This window comes from Saccopteryx leptura, chromosome 3 (genome assembly GCF_036850995.1).
Source record: "Saccopteryx leptura isolate mSacLep1 chromosome 3, mSacLep1_pri_phased_curated, whole genome shotgun sequence".
NCBI classification, from domain to species: Eukaryota; Metazoa; Chordata; class Mammalia; order Chiroptera; family Emballonuridae; genus Saccopteryx; species Saccopteryx leptura.
The window spans coordinates 81,207,121-81,226,457 of NC_089505.1; the positions used below are offsets into that span (position 1 = coordinate 81,207,121).

The 19,337-nt window shown below is 54.6% G+C and overlaps 1 protein-coding gene across 3 annotated transcripts; it reads left to right on the forward strand.

Annotated features, from left to right (window-relative positions):
- Positions 1-561: 561 nt before the first annotated feature.
- On the forward strand, positions 562-13,137 carry ZNF444 (zinc finger protein 444). Of its 3 annotated transcripts, XM_066374717.1 has the most exons (5): positions 573-665; positions 2,400-2,514; positions 4,583-4,933; positions 9,829-9,913; positions 11,842-13,137. In XM_066374717.1, exons 3-5 carry the CDS (start codon positions 4,622-4,624, stop codon positions 12,444-12,446), a joined length of 1,002 nt encoding a protein of 333 aa, XP_066230814.1. In that variant the 5' UTR covers positions 573-665; positions 2,400-2,514; positions 4,583-4,621; the 3' UTR covers positions 12,447-13,137. The 3 variants fall into 3 exon arrangements, with proteins under 3 accessions (XP_066230811.1, XP_066230814.1, XP_066230812.1); XM_066374714.1 differs by lacking the exon at positions 2,400-2,514 and having other exon boundaries at positions 562-665; XM_066374715.1 differs by lacking the exon at positions 573-665 and having other exon boundaries at positions 2,400-2,506.
- The last annotated feature ends 6,200 nt before the right edge of the window (positions 13,138-19,337 follow it).

The following is a 19,337-nucleotide window of genomic DNA, read 5'->3' on the forward strand; positions in this document are numbered from 1 at the left end:
CACGGAGCTGGAATCTTGTCGGTTCCGCCGGGTGAGGCAGTGGTGAGAGGCGACCCGTTGTCAAGGAGACGCACCACGCACGCCAAGACGGGCTCTAGTTCAGGCCCCTCCTCTTGTCCGGCCTCCAGGACAACGCCGCCATGGCTCCTCCTTCTCTTTCCCTTGGCACGCCTGGCTCCCCCCACCAAGCCCCCTCACGCACATCTTTACGTCTGCGCATGCTCGGGTTCCGCGCGGGCCAATGGCTAGCCCGGTTTGCATTCTGGGAGATGTAGTCCACAAAGCTTGGCGCTCCAGGGGAAGCCACGGTTGCGATGGCCGATAAGGCCGTGGGCACCGCTAGGTGTATCTTGGGAAGTGTAGTTCCGCCGCTAACGGAGCCATTCGGGAACGGGCGTGGGCGGGTTTCGTCAAGGCGAGAGCCAATAGGAAGCCGCTTTGGCCGCGCGGCTTCTTGGGAAATGTAGTGTTGGGGCGGGGGCATGTCCGAGGGGTTGTGGGTGGTTCTCTGGGAGTTTTGGGGGGGGAGTGGGGAGGGGGAGAGGGAGGGGGGGGGAATGAGAAGAGTTGGGCGCAAAGCCTGCCGGGGCATGGAGTCCCGGTGAGCTTTCTGCGCCTGTGCGAGGCGGTGAGGGGCTTGGGGGGGCCGCGCTTGGGAGAGTAAGGTGAGTAAGGGGGGGAACATCAGGAAAGGCTTGGTGGGGGGCGCTTGGAGCTTTTTGGGGTAGAGGGGGGAATACTGGAGGCCAGCGGAGAGGGTGGGGGAGAGTTGTTGGGGGGAGGGGATAGAAAAGAGGGCCGCGGTGAAGGGGGAGGGGAGGGAGGGGACTGGGGGAGGGAGAGCGAGCGGGAGGGGGAGGGGAGGCTTGGGGGGAGGGGTGGGAAGGGGGGGGGAAGAGAGGTGTGGGGCTGGGTTCTCAGGACGGGGCTGGGGACACCTGGACCCATGGGGAAGGTTTTGGGGGGCAGGGTATGGTCCCCACCTAGATGGGGTGCAGAGGGGGGCTGGTCTTTTGTGTGCCCTGTTCACGCACTTTTATAAGTTGTGAGATTCCAGGGGTTGCCTGTTTTTTTTCTTCCTTCCTTCCTTTCTTTCTTTCTTTCTTTCTTGATGAAGTGGTCCTTCTCCTTAGATTGTGTTGCAAGGAATTGAATTCATGAACAGGGTTCTGTGGTGACTGTCCAGCCAACTCCCTTCATCTATCCCCCCAGCCCACCCCACCCCACCCCACCACTGGCAGTCTCTTTTTATTTCCTATTTTATGCCTGTTCCAATTTGTAGCTAGATTTATTTATTTATTTATTTATTTATTTATTTATTTATTTTTAAGTCAGACGGAGGGGAGATAGACTCCTGCATGCGCTTACATGCGCTGGGACCCACTTGGCAACTCCCATCTGGGGCTGATGCTGGGATCAGTTGAGCTATTTTTAGCACCTGAGGCTGACCGAGCTAGGACCAAGGGGTGGGGATTATGATCCAACCAATCAGCCACTGGCTGCTGGAGAAGAGAGAGAGAAGGGGGAGAGGGAGGAGGAGAGAAGCAGATGGTGGCTTCTCATGTGTGCCCTGAATGGAAATCAAACCCCAGGGTGTCCATAATGCCAGGCTGAACCTCTATCCACTGAGCACATTGGCCAGGGCCTGTAGCTAAATTTTTTAAAAAGATTTTATCGATTGATTTTACAGAGAGAGGAGGGGGTGTAGCATGAAGTATCAACTCATACTCATTTCACTTTAGTTGTTCATTGCTTGCCTTGACCGGGCGAGCCCAGGGTTTGTTTATATATATTAAGATTTTATTTATTCACTTTAGAGAGGAGAGAGAGAGAGAGAGAGAGAGAAAAGGGGGGGAAGGAACAGGAAGCATCAACTCCCATATATGCCCTGACCAGGTAAACCCAGGGTTTTGAACCAGTGACCTCAGCATTCCAGGTCAACACTTGATCCACTGCGCCATCACAAGTCTGGTGAGCCCAGGGTTTTAAACCTTCGACCTCAGCCTTCCCGGTCAAAGTTTGACAAACTGCGCCACCACAGGCCAGGCTGTAGCTAGATTTTAAATGCACTTGCTTGTTTTGGTAATAGGGTATTCATTGCCACTCACAACCTCAGGGATCTCGGTAACTCTGGCTGAGTGAGGGCTTGCTTCTCCTCCGCCCCACCCCCCTCACCCCCGCTCCCCGTGCTGTCCTCACCACCTTCATTTTATCACAGCTTGAATTTTTACTGTGATTCTTGGGTTAGTGTGATTTTAGGCCCAGGAATGGAGGTGCGCTGTGTCAGAGGTGCGGGTGTACCTCGTCCAAAGACAGTCAGCCGGTCCTTGTGCTCTGAGTTAAATACTTGTCCCCAGGGGACACATAGCAAAACTTGGAGACGCTTCTGGTTGTCGCAGCTGGGGAGATACGACTGGCATCTGGTGGGAAGAAGTCCAGTATTTATCTTACACGTCAGAGGATGGCTGCCACGCACTGAACCGTTCAGCTCGAATTCCATCCACGCGTGTGCAGGTTAGGAAACCTGGAGGAGACAGGTGTTTGCTGAGTATCCAGTGGGGAAGGAGCTGCAGTTAGTCCTCTGTGACAGGTGGAGAGTCCAAGCAGCCCAGTGTCAGAGCCCTACTCTTAACCCCTTAATCCAGTGGGTATTCTTTTCATTTTATTTAAAACAGCCTGCAGGCCAGAATTGGCCCATAGGCTACCACTTGCTGACCCCAGCCCCAGGCCAGGGGTTCTCAATTTGAACACAGGGCCTCTTCGTAGTCTTAAAAATTAAAAGTCCGGCCCTGGCCGGTTGACTCAGTGGATAGAGCGTTGGCCCAGCGTATCTATGTCCTGGGTTTGCTTCCCGGTTAGGGCACACAAGGAAGCGTCCATCTGCTTCTCCCCCCTCCCTCTCTCTTCTCTCTCTCTTCCCCTCCTGCAGCCAGTGGTTCGATTGGTTCGAACATAGGCCCTGGTGCTGAAGATAGCTGGTTGGTCCTAGAACATCAGCCTCAGGTGCTAAAAATAGCTCAGTTGATTCGAGTGTTGCCAGGTGGACCCTGGTTGGGTGCACGCGGAAGTCTGTCTATCTTCCCTCCTCTCACTTAAAAAAAATTATTCAAGGTCCAAAAGCACTTTTGTGTAGGGGCGTTAGACTTTTTGTTATGTATCATGATAGAAATGAGGGCCAAACAAATTTCAAAGGATTAATACATTTAGAAAGAGCAGTAATTGGCTATTCAAGCGTTCATATAACTTTGTTTTTTGAGAGAGAGAGAGAAAGGGAGGGAGGAAGAGAGAGAAGCATCAGCTCATTGCTCCACTTTACGCATTGATTGCTTCTTTTACATTCCTTGTCTGGGGATCAGACTGGCGACCTTGGGCTCAAGCCAGTGACTGGGATCCTGTTGGCAACCCCAGGCCCGCAACCTTGGGTTTCGAACCAGTGACCTCATGATTCTGGGTCGATTCTCTTACCCACTGTGCCACCACTGGCCAGGCCATGTAACATTTTTATGATGAGAAAGAACCATATATTCCAAAACAGAGTTGGAAACGTGGCTTTTTCTTTATCCCCCTACCTGCACATTTCTCCAAAGTGTGTGTGTGTGTGTGTGTGTGTGTGTATGTGTGTGTGTGTGTGTGTGTGTGTATATATATATATATATATATTTGTGTGTGTGTGTGTGTATTTTTCTGAAGTGAGAAATGGGGAGGCAGAGAGTCAGACTCCTGCATGAACCTGACCGGGATCCACCTGGCATGCCCACCAGGGGGCGATGCTCTGCCCATCTGGGACGTTGCTCCATTGCAACAGGAGCCATTCTAGTGCCTGAGGCGGAGGTCATGGAGCTGACCTTAGAACCTGGGCCAACTTTGCTCCAATGGAGCCTTGACTGTGGGAAGTGAAGAAAGAGACAGAGAGGAAGGAGAGGGGAAGGGTAGAGAAGCAGATGGGCGCTTCTCCTGTGTGCCCTGACCAGGAATTGAACCCAGGACTTCCACATGCCAGACTGACGCTCTACCGCTGAGCCAGCTGGCCAAGGCCTCCAGTGTGTATCTTGAAAAAATATAGCTGGGTCTTCCTATTTACTCTGTGTTCAGCCCGTGACCATCAGCCTCTGAAGACCCCACCACACCCACGGGAGAAGGAGAGAGGCAGATGACGTCTTAGGGTTAGGGTGACGACAACTCTGACCTCGCAGTGTCCCTGGGGGAGTCACAGCGCCCCCAGGGAGAGGACTACTCCTTCCGGCCAGTGGTTTCCTCCGCCTCAGCACTGCTGACATTTGGGGCTGGGTCACTCCCTGCCATACTCGCTGTCCTGTGCACTGCAGAGTCCCCAGCAGGATCCCTGGCCTCCACCCTCTGATGACACCCTCCCTCGGCCACACCAGGCAGGCGAACACTTCGTTTTATGGGGGGTGGGGAAACTGAGGCAGAGTGAGGCAACATTGCGTACACCAGGTCCTTTGCTCCTGAGCGGCGACGCCAGTGTGTGTACCCTACACCCCCGCTCCCGTCCCCACATGGTGGGAGGCGGCGAATTTTGGAAAGAAGGGGCTCTCACCCTGCTGGACTTCCCTCCCCACAGGTGCTGCTGTCCCCCCCCCCCCAGGTCTCGCCGGCCCTCATGGAGGTCCTGTCCCCCCACCCCGTGAAGCAGGAGGCCCCAGCCGCCGAGGGGCTGGCCCTGGACTCCCCGTGGCACCGTTTCCGCCACTTCCACCTGGACGACGCGCCTGGCCCGCGTGAGGCCCTGGGCCTCCTGCGTGCCCTGTGCCGGGACTGGCTGCGGCCCGAGGTGCACACCAAGGAGCAGATGCTGGAGCTGCTGGTGCTGGACCAGTTCCTGAGCGCCTTCCCGGCAGACATCCAGGCCTGGGTGTGCAGCCGGCAGCCGCAGAGCGGCGAGGAGGCACTGGCCCTGTTGGAGGAGCTGTGGGTGAGCGCAGCAGGGCTGGGGAGGGGGGCTCCTCACATGCCCATGCCCCTCAGTGGCCACCTCCCTGGGATCACAGGCTGGTCCACCCCTCACAGCCTTACCATCTGCTCTCCAGAGGGCCCCGGTCCTCAGCGTGAGGCCACCACACTTCACTCATAAGTGAACAAACAAAACAGGTCCCTTAGCCTGACCAGGCGGTGGTGCAATAGATAAGAGTATTTGACTGGAACTCAGAGGACCCAAATTTGAAACCCCAAGGTCTCTGGCTTAAGTGTGGGCTCACCAGCTTGAGCCCAAAGGTGACTGGCTTGAACAAGTGGTCACTCGCTCTGCTGGAGCCCCCTGGTCAAGGCACATATGAAAAAGCCACAAGGAAAAATTGATGCTTTTCTTCTCTCTCCCTTCCTGTTTGTCTCTCTCTCTGTCTCTGTCAAAAAAAAACAACAGGGGCTCTGGCCGGTTGGCTCAGTGGTGGAGCGTCGGCCTGGCATGTGGAAGTCCCAGGCTCGATTCCCAGCCAGGGCACACAGGAGAGGCGCCCATTTGCTTCTCCACCCCTCCCCCTCTCCTTCCTCTCTGTCTCTCTCTTCCCCTCTTGCAGCTGAGGCTCCATTGGAGCAAAGGATGGCCCGGGCGCTGGGGATGGCTCCGTGGCCTCTGCCCCAGGTGCTACAGTGGCTCTGGTCGCAGCAGAGCGATGCCCCGGATGGGCGTGCCGGGTGGATCCCGGTCAGGCGCATGTGGGAGTCTGTCTGACTGCCTCCCTGTTTCCAGTTTCAGAAAAATACAAAAACAAACAAACAAAAAAACCCAACAGGGCCATGGCCAGTTTGCTCAGTGGTAGAGCATCGGCCCAGTGTGTGGAAGTCCCCAGTTCGATTCCTGGCTAGGGCACACAGGAGAAATGTCCATCTGCTTCTCCACCCTTCCCCCTCTCCTTCCTCTTTCTCTCCCGCAGCCAAGGCTTCACTGGAGCAAAGTTGGCCTGTGTGCTGAGGACGGCTCTATGGCCTCTGTCTCAGGCACTAGAATGGCTCCGGTTGCAACGGAGCAATGCCCCAGATGGGCAGAGCATCGTCCCCTGGTGGACATGCCAGGTGGATTTCGGTCGGGTGCATGCGGGAGTCTGTCTCTCTGCTTTCCCGCTTCTCACTTCAGAAAAATACAAAACCGGTCCCACAGTGCTGGAATTGGGGTGATGGAGAGTGAGGATACTGTAGGTGGAAGTGTCATCCTAGTGATACAATTTAGAGGGTGCAGCCCCCAAGACCGCCATCCATCTGACACTCAGCGGGGGTCCCAAGATCTCCCTCAGTGTGATAGTCCAGTAGAAGGACTCAGAACTCACGCAGAGCCACCGTGCAGACGGTTAGGGTTTATTCCGTGGAAGGCAGCCCAGGGAGCCCCATGCACGCAGCTTCCAGGAAGGACTTGCAGAGGGCACCAAGTATCTCCCACCAGGGCAGCTTCCCAAGCCTGGTGTCCAGGGTCGGCCACATGGATACGGCTGAGGGTCCATGGCTGACCCCAGTCTCCGCTCCCTCTGGAGGTTGAGCTGATACAGCTCGGCTACAAGCCCCCCATAAATCCTACTAGTGTGTCTTGACTGACCGTGTGCCATTCTGCAGGACTGGGTACTCTTGTCCTTTGTGTTTCACAGATGAAGATACAAAACTCAGAGAGGGCAAAGTCACCCAGCTGATTAGCAGGTCATGGTGGGGAGTGGAACCCGCGTGCTGTGGCTGTAGATTTCCTGCTTCTATTCTTTGAGCACCGGTTGGCTGCCCTGTCCCGATATCTTCCTGTGGGTGATGCTCAGCATCCGCACGGCCCAGCGTCTGTGTCTGACCGCACACCAGAGCACCCGGGTGCCCATGGAGTCCTCCGGAGAAGGGAGCGTGCACAGGTTTGCATGCACCCGGACGTGCTGGAGACCAGGCTGGCAGTGCGGCTTCCTGCCTGCACCCCAGACCTGCCCCGCCACCAGGCCAGGAACTGGGAGGCCTCCGACTGGCCGAGTGGGGACTTGGGGTGAGATCCTGTGCCGCCCCGCCTCCTCTGAACTGACCGGGTGTGAGCTGACTCGCTCCGCTCCCAGTCCCACAAGCAGGTCTGCTGCTACTGCAGGCACCTGGGGACCCGGTCGGCCACTTGGAAATCCCTGCCCCGCAGCCCCACACTCCTGCATCCGAGCTTCTTTTTCGGGGTGAAGGCAGACGGTCTGCCCTTCTTTCATCCATCGGTTCCCTCGCTCAGAGTCCGGCGTTAAGAGGTGCCAGGAGCTAGAACCCTCGTCCGTGGTGGCTGGAAGGTAAAATGGAGCAGCCACGGTGGAAAACAGTCCGGCCATTCCCTCAGAAGGGCAAACGTGGGACGGCATGCACCCTGTCCTGAAATGATGTCACCTTGCCGGCATCGGTGAGATGCTGTAGGAGCTTTGCGGTCATGTGTCAGCCAGCCTACAGCGAAGCCAGTTTCCTTACCATTACCCGTCGCCAAGTGGGGAGCCACTGGACCGTGTGAGCCAGCACATCCACTCCTGGGCGTACACATGAGAGAAATGGGAACACACATGCCCTCAGAACTCACACACATGCAGTGTGAATGACGGGAGTATGTCATCACTCGTAAGAGGCAAAGAGTGGAGACAGCTCCCGTGTGCACCAGCTGGGAAGTGGATAAGCCGCCAGTGGCATGTTCACACAGAGTGCTTCTCAGCCCTGAGAGGCACGGAAGGATGGACACGCTGCAGCACGGGGGAACCTCGGAAATACTGTGTGAAAAGGGAAAGAATCTGACCAGAAAAGATCCTGCGTGATTCCATTTCTTTGAAATGTCCAGACTCAGCAAATCCAGAGATGGGGGAGTAGACAGGACGAAGATGAATTGTCCCCAGAGAGACAGGAAGTAGATGAATGGTTCCCAGAGAGACAGGAAGTAGATGAATGGTTCCCAGAGAGACAAGGAGTAGATTCATGGTTCCTAGTGAGACAGGAAGTAGATTAGTGGTTTCCAGCGAGATAGGAAGTAGATTAATGGTTCCCAGTGGCTGGGCCAGGGGTGGGGAGGAGACTGTGAACGGGTTGGAGATTTATTCTGAAGATACTCTAAAATTGATTGTGGTGATGATTGCCCAATTCTGAATCCACTTGAAACCACTGCATTTTATTTTAAGTGGGTGGATTCTGTGGTATGTGAAGTGTATCTCAGTAAAGCTGTTATTTATGAAAAAGATCAGCACCAGGGATACCACACAGAAGCCAGCGAGGCCAGTCCCCACCCCGCCCCCCAGAGCCCTCGTCTCTTGGAGGAGACAACAAGCAGATATGTAAGAACACAGTGTGATGGGCCAGGTGACTCCATGAGGGACAGCTGACCTACTGTAATCAGGTAGAAAGGACACCAGCTCCACACAGACTTCCCAGAAACCGAACACGGGGGACCCGCATTACCCTGATGCCAATACCGCAGACGTGACAGGAAAACAAAACCATAGACCGGTATCCTAATGGCAAGGTAATTATGTCAAGTGAAAGAAACCAGACCGCAGCCTCCCCCCAGAAAGGGCGTTTACTGTGTGGTTCTGTTTATATAAAGTTCTAGCAAATGAGATCCACTCTGTAGCAGTTGCGCAGTGGAGGTGTGTGCGCAGGGACTTCCAGGAGGCCATCAGCGTGCTCACCACCTCGATGGTCGTGGTGGTTTCTGGAGTGCATACGTCTGTTGAAAGTCATTGGGTTACATGTTTTAAATGCATGCACTCATTGTGTGTCTGTGAGGCCACGATCATCCTCTTAAAAAGTGTGCTGTGACAGGGTACCAGGACAGGGTTATAAACCACGTGTGTGGCAGAGATGGGCTCAGTCAGCTCCTGAAGTCAATGGTAAAGGGGGACAGAAAGGGGTTTCCAGGCGAACCGAGAGAGCTCGGCACACCCAGCCCATAGGCTGTATACTGTGACATGAACTTAGGTTCCGGGTGGGGACCCAACCAGAGGTGGGGCTAGAGGGGTGGCCAGGGTCAGGGCACCTGGGCCACCTCCGTGATGGTGTGTGTTATCCATACATCGCAAGCAAGCTGCTTTTTGAGAAGGACTGGGAGCTTCCTGCCAAAGCCTTAGCATCTGGCAGGATTGTAGACATCGCTGATTTTCACGCTAACAATCCCTTTAGTCCAGAAGCATCTGAAACAAGTGAAATGTGAGGATGCGGTTTGGGTGTGCATGACTCACGTGTCAGCCCTTCCTTGGCACAGGGGGGAGGGGGAATTCTGGTCTTTTCCTCGAGTGCAGCAAGGGTTTGAGGAACCCATGTCAAGAGTGTGAAGGAACCAAAAATAGTCTCATCTGAAGCTTTCTCTTGAAAACTGTGTGGGTCTTCCTGGCTGGTGCCGTCCTGCTCCAAGCCATCCAGGGTGTGAGCTGGAAAAAGTCTCATTCTGAGCTCGCTTCATTTTTTTTCCCGGAGTTTAAAGTAGCTTATGTGTTTTGCTTCTGAATTGTGTCATGGCGTTTACAGAGGGCGGTAAGGAGCTAAGGCAGTATTGAAAGCATGGGTATCCATGACCTGGTGCTTATAATAAATCACCCCAAATGTAGTGGCTCAGAAAACGTTGAGCATCTCACACAATTTCTGTGGGTCAGGACCTTGCGGTGGGTCTGGCTTGGGTCTGAGGAGGTTGCACTTGAAGATGTCACCTGAGGCTGTTGTCACCCAAGGGCTGGTGCGGGGCTTCAGGGGTGGTGGCAGAGCGTTCTCTGCATGGCAGCCGGCTTCGCCCAGAGCCAGAGACGGGACGTGGTGAGAGGCTGAAGGTGATGGGGGGAGAAAGAGGGAGAACAATCAAGGCCGTGGTCACCCAGGTTTCTCAACTCAGAATGTGGTGTCTCCTTTCAGGGACCAGCGATGAGAGCCCCTCAGGACATGACGGAAGGCTCTGAAGTTGGCCCCCGAAAAGAAGAGAGCGGGGTGATTCCATTAGGTGAGACACTGGCCCCTTTCCCACACCGCCAGCTTTGTCCCCTTGCCCAAGGGGAGGTCCCTCTCCTGCCCGTCACTCATTTGTTCAGCAAGTGTCCCGACTGTGTGTGTGCCAGACCCTGCACCGGAGGGGAACGGAGGGAGAGGGTAGGGACAGCCCCTGGAGGTGACATGGCATTCCCTGTGCTCGAGCTGCAGACACGGAGACAGAAACAAAGTAACTCACCCAAGATCGGTGCTGGCCAAGCTGGTGGCGTCAGGCACTCTGACCCTGGACCTATGGCACGGAGTCCCAGAGTCATGTCTCACTGGCTCTGATCGAGTCCTTCTTGTCTAGATCTGAACCTGTGGCCCGGGTACGGCGCCCGGTCTCCCCCAGTGTCCGGCCTGCACACGTGCCCGTTCGTGGGTGCCCGCCCGTCGGGCCGGGGCTGGCTCTGTCCTGACCACACATGTGAGGGTGAGGAAGGGAGCTCAGGCTGAACCTGGTCAGGGAAGAGAAGCAGACTGAAGGCAGAGGCCCGGGGTGTCCACCGCGTGCAGGGTGGTGATGCTGGTGGTTGGTGTGGACCCTGTGCTGGGGACCCTGGGGTCTCAGGTGGGAGAGGGCGGAGCCGCTTGAGGGTCATCCCAGGGTTGAGCGAGGGGGCTGCAGAGGGAGGTCAGGAGGAGGGAGGGGCCCGGGAGGACGGGGCAGAGGTCACAGGGAGGACAGAGACCTGGGGGAAATGGAGGACAGGGACAGGAGGTTCCTGGCATACCTTAGTCTCAGGGAAAACACCATGAACATCATCAGAAAAGCAAAGATGGATGGACCTTAATGTGCTGGGACACCGCGGGCCCTGGGGGCAGAGGGCCGAGGGTGGGAACCCAGCGCCCTTGCTGCACTGGGACAGGGCGGGGAGGACCACCGGAGAAGGCCTCTAAGCTCAGTGCCCTCCGTGTTGGGGACAATGACAGACCTGCTCCCGCTAGGGACATGTGAGGATGAAGTGAGATGCTACAAGTATTGTGGTCAGCTCGCTCAAGGCACGGAGAGAGTAGGTGTTACAATTGTCACTTTTATCAGGCAGTCCTAGTGTGACTAACCAAGGTCGCTTGTCTGCGGAGTTGCACGGGGCATTGTGTAAACCCGGGGAAAGGAAACGTGTGGTTCGTACGTCCACCCCTCATCCGCCCTCCCATCTGTCACCACGAAGCCAGTCAGACACTTGTCACCCCTATATGCACCTCACCCACCGTTCACCCACCAGTCCACCCTCTCATCCCGTCATCGGTCTTCGTCTGTCCTCTCTCAGCACCATCTCTCCAGGTACCCATCTACCCATCCACCCACCCATCCATCCATCATTTATGCATCCATCCATCCACCCACCCATCCATCCATCATTTATGCATCCATCCATCCACTCACCCATCCATCCATCATTTATGCATCCATCCATTCTTTCATCCACCCACCCACCCATCACCCATCCATCCACCTATACATCCACCCACCCACCCACCCATCCATCATTTATACATCCATTCACCCACTCACCCATCCATACATCCCCCATCCCTCCCTCCCTGCTGGGACATTTATTCACTTACCCATTTTCTCCATTCATCCACCCGCCCGCTGAGCTGCCCACCAGTCCGGCTTCCACCATCTGTGTACTGCACCCCTTTCCCCACTCCCACCCCCACCCCTCACATACACGCACCCACCCGCCTATCTCTGTAGTGGGCACTCACTCCACCCAGGAGCTGCTGTGCGGGGTCACAGGGATGAACGAGAAGCCCACCTCAGTGCCCCCAGACGTTGGACACCCGCCTCCCACAGCACCACCTTTCCTACACGTGGCCCGGCCCGCATCCCCTGCCCACCCCAGCCCAGCTGTGCGCAGCCGCGGCCCTGGACCTGACTGCGCCTTTGCTCAACAGGAGACGCAGCCCCGGGCACTGAGGATCCGGCCGCGGGGGCCGCCGAGGCCGCGCGCCCTTACAAGCAGGAGCCGAGCAGTCCCCCGCTCGCTCCGCCGGCCCTGCCCGCGCCCGACCTGCCCGCCTTCCTGGCCGCCGCCGCCGCGGGCACCACCTCCTGCCCCGACTGCGGCAAACACTCCCTGAAGCCGGCGCACCTGCCTCGCCACCGACAGAGCCACTCGGCCGAGAAGCCGCACACCTGCCCGGAGTGCGGCAAAGGGTTCCGGCGCAAGGAGCACCTGCGGCGGCACCGCGGCACGCATCCCGGCCTGCATCCGGGCGGCCTGGAGCCGACTCTGCCCCCGCTGCCGGCCCGCGAGAAGCCGCACGCCTGCTGCGAGTGCGGCAAGACCTTCTACTGGCGCGAGCACCTGGTGCGCCACCGCAAGACGCACTCGGGCGCGCGGCCGTTCGCCTGCTGGGAGTGCGGCAAGGGCTTCGGGCGCCGCGAGCACGTGCTGCGCCACCAGCGCATCCACGGCCGCGCAGCCGGCGGCACGGGCACGCCTGGCGCGGCCGGCCCCGAGGGTGGGGGCGCCTTCCCGCCCTGGCCGCTGGGGTAGCCGCGCGGCCACCCACCCCTGTGCCGCCGGCCGGCCGGGTCGTCCGGCTGCAGCCCTCCTCTCTCCTCCTCCTTTGCCCAAACCATCCCGCGCCCTAACGTCTTCTGATCCTTTCCAGCTTGGGCTGTCCCAAACCTCGCCTTCCCGGTCGAGTCTCCCCTCCGGCCACCCTTCCTGACCTCCCAGCCTGTCCCACCCCCTCTAAACCCCCAGGGTGGGCAGCAAAGCGTATTCGGAGCCCAGAAGAGGAGCTCTGGGCAGGAGCAGCAGGCCGGCCCCTTGGTCCAGAGGAGGCTGAATGAAGGCAGAGGACTGGGTCCTGTCCCTAGGTAACCACCCCAGAACCGATTGGGGCACAGAGGAGGGGCCTGGTAATGGTCTCGCTCCTCTCAGACCCAGGAAGGCAGAAGATGGACAGAGATCTCTGCTCTGGGAAGTGTGTAGGAAACGAGAATTCACCAGCATCTGCAGAGTAATAAACTCACTGATGTGTGCAAACAGTAGTCCCAGGTTCTGTTGTCGCCCCGCCCTCAGGAGCTGTGTCTGTCTCTGGAACCCAGCCCACTCCAGGAAGCCCTCAGAGTCTGGGCTCAGCCCTAGGGTCTAGTTCTTGTCCTTGAATCAAGAGAGGGGACACCGTGAGAGGTGACGGGAAATGGATTCTTACCCATTTCTGTGCAGCCCGAGATGTTCCCACACTGTTGAACCTGCCCAGGGCCCCGGGAGCAGGTCAGCCCACGTTCACCTCACGGAGGCAGGTACAAGGCTGGGGAAGGGACCCAGCTTAGCACCAAGTCACCCCATTTTGTGGGTGACACCACCCCCAAATATCACTGTCAGGTCTTTTGGGTGGCCCATTTTTCCAAGAGAGGAGTTGTCTCTTAGAGGTGGGGTATGAGCCTAGGGCCTTTGGTCTGGGGCCCTCTGGTGGTGGTGGTGGGGAACCACTCCTGAGTGCAAACCATTTCACCCCTTGTCCACAGTTTGAAGTCTCCTGGAGTCCAGGCCCTGTCCTCTTTGGGGAGACATCGGTGTGTCTGACTGGTTATACTCAGGCTACAGGACATGCCCTAGCTGCAAGGGAGTCTGGGAAAGCAACCAGCTGATGAGTGTATAGCAGAAGCTACCCACTTTTTAAGACCCATAAAGTGGGACACCACTCTGACAGCAAGCAAGGTTGGGGTGCCAGCCAGTCTCGAGGAATGATGTGACCACCAGCGTGCCCCAGACAAGCCCCTGTCCTCAGCATTGCCTTGTGAGATAGCAAACAAGGCTCCTGCCAGAAAGGGGCCAGGGTTGCACATTTTCAAGGAAAGAGGTAAAATGCTCAGCACTGCCTATGAACACCCACAGGTGCCTTTCCTGTTTAGGGTCCTCTCCCACCTGGAGGTGTCCCTGTGACGGGTGCCCGCCATCTGGCAGAGGAGACCAGCTTGGAGAAGCCCCCAGAGGGGACTCGTGGGGATGGACAGGCAGGGGCAGTGGTGGGAGTGCTGAGGCCAGGCTGGGGTCTGAAGACGGCATTCTAAAGATAACAGCCCAAACTGCTGTTTTCTGAGGGCCAGACCCTCTTTCTAAGATTTAAATCCTCCAAGTCGGTCATCACAGCAAAGGATGCCAGCACTGACCATTACTCAGGCCAGAAAGCGGGCACGGAGATGATGTAGCTGGACCACCCCCGCCATGGAGAGCCTGGGTCATGGCGGCATAGCCTGGGCTGCCCATTCCTGCTTCTGTAGTGACCAGGAGCCGGGCTGGTACCCATAGGTTTTTGAGGGAACCTGCAGGTGGCCAAAGGCTCCAGTCTGGGTCACAGCCAAGGTTTCCTCTGCTCCAGAGGGGCTCCATTGGCCCCCGGGGATTTCCATCTTCTCTCTGGGTGCTGTGCCCACCTCCCTGTGTCCCTCTCCTTTGCCCGGGCACAGGGGGTGCACACCAGGTGCAGCCCCGCTGTGCTTGCTGTGTGAGGAGGCGAGTGACAAGAATAGCCCGGGCCACCTTCACCGTGTCTTATACACGTTGGGGGCTGCTCACCACTTGGTCCCCTAAATCCATTCTGGTCCCACTTCCAAGATATGTGCCCTTTTCCGGACCTTCCTCACCCCTCTAGGCCATGCTGTGCGTGTTCACCTGCTTAAAACGGCTTCAAACTTACCTCACGGCCTCCGATTGCCCTTGTGAGGGATCCCCTTGGGCGTCAGGAAGAGACGGGGCAGGGAGCCAACACGAAGCAAAGCCAACCTTGACCAAGACCAGAGCTCCCCTGTCCAGCAGACCGGGCTGAGCTTGTTTGCGCGGCTGTGGTGGGGTTCCACGACGTGGAGACAGGGGGAGCACAGGTGTGCAAGCCTCTCAAAGCTGCAAGGCTCATGGCCACCATTCTTGACCGGTCAGCACGAGCTCAGGGCCAGCCCATATTGGAGGGTCAGGAAAGCTCGAGTTGCAAAACCACCTTGCGGGGAGCTTGGAATGCCAAAGTTATACCCCAAGCTAATGAGTACCTGCAGTGGCCAGGTGTCAGGCGGCCCATGGAAAGAGGAGAAGGATGAATAGATGCCTAAACAGTGATAAATTTGGTGTAAAAAATAAAGGAGGGTGCCTGACGTGTGGTGACGCAGTGGATGAAGCGTCGATCTGGAATGCTGAGGTCGCCGGTTTGAAACCCTGGGCTTGTCCAGTCAAGGCACATATGGGAGTTGATGCTTCCTGCTCCTCCTCCCCTTTTCTCTGTTTCTGTCTTTCTCTTTAAAATAAAGTCTTAAAAACTATTTTAAAAAAATAAAGAAGGGGAGTGGGGTGAAGAAGACAGTGGAGACTGAGGAGTCGGGGAAGGTCTCTGAGGAGGGGCTTGGGTGGGGGCTGGATGACACTGGGAGAGCCATGCAAAGATCTGGGGACAGCGATACAGGGAGGGACCAGCTGGGACCCAGGCCCTGAGGAGGAGCAAGCCAGCGCCGCAGACCAAGGAGGGGAGAGGAAGGAAAGGGGACCTGCACGTCTGTGAGAGGGCACTTGTATATTTGGCATGCCCAGAAGGCATTGGAAGGTTTCATGCAGGAGTTAGTCATCCAATTTACACTTTAAAAGCAATATTTTGGCTGCCAAGTAGAAAACAGGGTGGGAGGAGGGAGGGAGAAGATGTAGGTGAGTGTGAGTCAGTTCAGGGAAGAGAATCATGAACTGGGCACAAATGGTCGTCCATGTGCTCCTTCCCATGTGACCTTGAAGTCAACCATGGTCCCTGTTCTCTAATCTTGCAAACAGGGGTCTGGCAATTACTGGGAAGCATGCTGACACCATGGTTAAGCAAGCAGAGTCCAATATGTCTGGGTATCAAGCCGGTGAGTTATCAAGCTGTGCAATCTTGGGAAAGTTACTTAACTTCTCTGAGCCTCTCCGTGTTTGTCATTGGTTCAGTGAGCATCATCCCTATCTCACAGGGTGCCAGGAGGAGTCCGTGAGGTCAAGGGCACATGTCCTGAGCCTGTCACCACCGGGAAACGCTGTGAGTGCCGATGCTCACTATCAATATGATTGTGATCCTTGATGGAGACCCCTTTCCAGAGTGGGTCCCTCCTCCGTCTGCTTTATATGCAAGCTCCTCCATCCTGAATTGCTCTCACAATGACTCTCTGTGAGGATATTATTATTATTTTCTAAAATTACTATTATTATTTTTGGTGACAGACACAGAGAGAGGGACAGAGAGGAACAGACAGACAGGAAGGGAGAGAGATGAGAAGCATCAGTTCTTCGTTGTGGCACCTTAGTTGTTCATTGATTGCTTTCTCATATGTGCCTTGACCAGGGGCCTATAGCAGACTGAGTGACCCCTTGCTCAAGCCAGTGACCTTGGGCTCAAGCCAGCAACCTTGGGTGTCGGGAGCCAATCAACGACTGCTGGCTGACAAGGTCACAGCAGAAGACCCACAACTGCTGGCTGACAAGGTCACAGCAGGAGAAGATCAAAAACTGCTGATTGACAAAGTCACCACAGTGAAGACCAATGGCTGCGGGTTGACAAAGTCACCGCAAAGGAAAGGCACAACGATACTTCCCCCTTTGATCTTTTGAATTAATCTGGCCTTATATCCCCCCTTTTCTGGGTGTGTGCTATCATTTATGGCACAGGGATAATAGTACCATGCTTTCCCTGTAGATTCGTAGTAATGTCTTAGGAAATGAGACAGAGGGTGCGAGTTCCACAGAGAAGCCTGTAAGCCCCTTGAACTGGGCTCATAGACATAAGAGGCTGGCTATGATATCCCTCGTAAAGGGTTAAGTTTGTAGGAGAATTTCTTCTTATTAATCATGTTAGAAAGAATAGATTGTGACTTATGAATAGGTAGGAAACAGTAACTATACACAGAGCACCTTTCAGCCTTCACTTAATTCATCACTTTACTTCCCTAGCCTTTTCATGTGATAGAGTAGAGAAACTTTCCTTTCTTCTTGCATACCTGACCTGCAGGTGGTGGAACACTCTGAGAAGAATAAAGTTAGAACTTAACTAGTGTGTGAATATAGTAAATAAATAAAATTTGACTAGACAATAGAATCTTAGACAAGGTAGAGTTATTAATCAGTACTGACCTTTTGGAAGTTTGTACCAATATTGTTATTGCTGTTCAAGTTATTGTATAATTGTACTTTGAATGATTTACCACCTGATTTATAGTTTATAGAAATGAATTAACTGTTACCTAGGAAATGTAACCATAGTGAAACAAAAACAATGATTAGCCTGACCAGGCGGTAGCGCAGTGAATAGAGCGTCGAACTGGGATGTGGAAGGACCCAAGTTCGAGACCCCAGGGTTGCCAGCTTGAGCGCGGGCTCATCTGGCTTGAGCAAAAAGCTCACTAGCATGGACCCAAGGTCACTGGCTCGAGCGGGGGGGTCACTCAGTCTGCTGAAAGCCCGTGGTCATGGCACATATGAGAAAGTAATCAATGAACAACTATGGTGTCGCAATGAAAAACTGATGATTGATGCTTCTCATCTCTCTCCGTTCCTGTCTGTCTGTCCCTATCTATTCCTCTATCTGACTCTCTCTCTGTCCCCGTAAAAAAATTAAAAAAAAAATTAAAAAAATGATTAATCAATGTATTCTGAATACCATGTGATTGTAACTTAGTGTGTGTGTATAAAAGTAAAGTTAGACCAGCCATTGGCAGAGATGCCTGGCAGTAAATGCTAATGAGAGAATAAAGAGAAAATAAAGAATTCAGCTCTCTCACTCGATTTGCCAATGCCGTCTCTTCCTGTGGGACCCCTGGATTCCCCCCGGGGCTGAACCCCGGCATTTGGCGCCTGAACAGGGACCCACAGGTAGGCCCCCCTCATTGTCTTGGGATGGCTAGGACTCCACTCAGGGTGCTGCAGACCCCCCTGTAAGGAAGACAGGGTGAGAATAGGTGGAGGATTACAGAATTTAAGATTTTGAGAAGTCATGGGCCATACTGAGTCTAAAGAAAGAAGACTGTATAGAAGTCATTCAGTATACACTTTCCCTAAAAGGAGTTAGTGTTTCCCCTCAACAAGTAGCTCGTTTTCTGCATTTCGTACAAGAATGTTCTCCATGGTTTCCAGATGAGGGAATGCTTAGTCTCGAGACATGGGCTAAGGTTGAAGAAGATCTAAAACTTTATTATGAGCTACACGGACCAGAAAGGGTCCCAGTCGATACATTTGCTTTATGGAGCTTGATTAAAGATGCCTTAGATCCAGAACATGAGATGCATAAATTTTCTAAGGCAACTGCTCCTCCAAAAGAAGAGACTCCATTAATTAGAAATAGAAGGCAGTCTCAAGATAGTACAGATTATGGAATGGCCTCTTTAAAATTAAGTAAACATCAGGATGATAGTGAAGATCATTTATCTCCATCTGATGAGGCTGAATTAGAAGATGAGGCAGCTAAATATAATAGGAATAATGAGGATTGGAAGTCAAAAACAGTCTTGCCCATATTATATCCCCCCAAGACTGACAAAAAGGATAAAAATAAGGTTATTAAAATGTCATTGCCTCTACCAGTAATGAAAAGAATGTAATGTTAATGAAAAGAAAAAATCATCAGGGTTAACACGGTTGCAGAAGGCAATTCAAGCTTCTTGTGACCAAGGGGAAACTGATTTGGCAGTGTGTTTTCCTGTGGCTGTGGCTGGTGAATTTGATGATGAGTGGGTTCCTACATGGGAGCCACTTCCTTATAAATTATTGAAAGAGTTGAAAACGGCTTGCAGTCAATATGGATCTACCTTTCCTTATACTATGTCTTTGGTGGAAACAGTTTCTCATAATTGGATGACTCCTTATGATTGGGAACAGGTGGCTAAAGCTTGTTTATCTGGAGAAAATTACCTGCTTTGGAATGCAAAATATGAGAAGCAAGCCTCTTGTGGGGTTGAAATGAAGAGATTTCGGCTGCCGATTATAGCAGCTATTAGAATTTAAGAATGATTAGAGGCCCTAGCCGGTTGGCTCAGCGGTGGAGCGTCGGCCTGGCGTGCGGGGGACCTGGGTTCAACTCCCGGCCAGGGCACATAGGAGAGGCGCCCATTTGCTTCTCTACTCCCCCCCCCCCCCTCCTTCCTCTCTGTCTCTCTCTTCCCCTCTCGCAGCCGAGGCTCCATTGGAGCAAGGATGGCCCGGGCGCTGGGGATGGCTCCTTGGCCTCTGCCCCAGGTGCTAGAGTGGCTCTGGTCGCGGCAAAGCGACGCCCCGGAGGGGTAGAACGTCGCCCCTAGTGGGCATGCCGGGGGGGGGGGGGATTCCGGGGGTGGATCCCGGTCGGGCGCATGCGGGAGTCTGTCTGTCTCTCCCCGTTTCCAGCTTCAGAAAAATACAAAAAAAAAAAAAAAAAAGAATGATTAGAGACTGAGATGA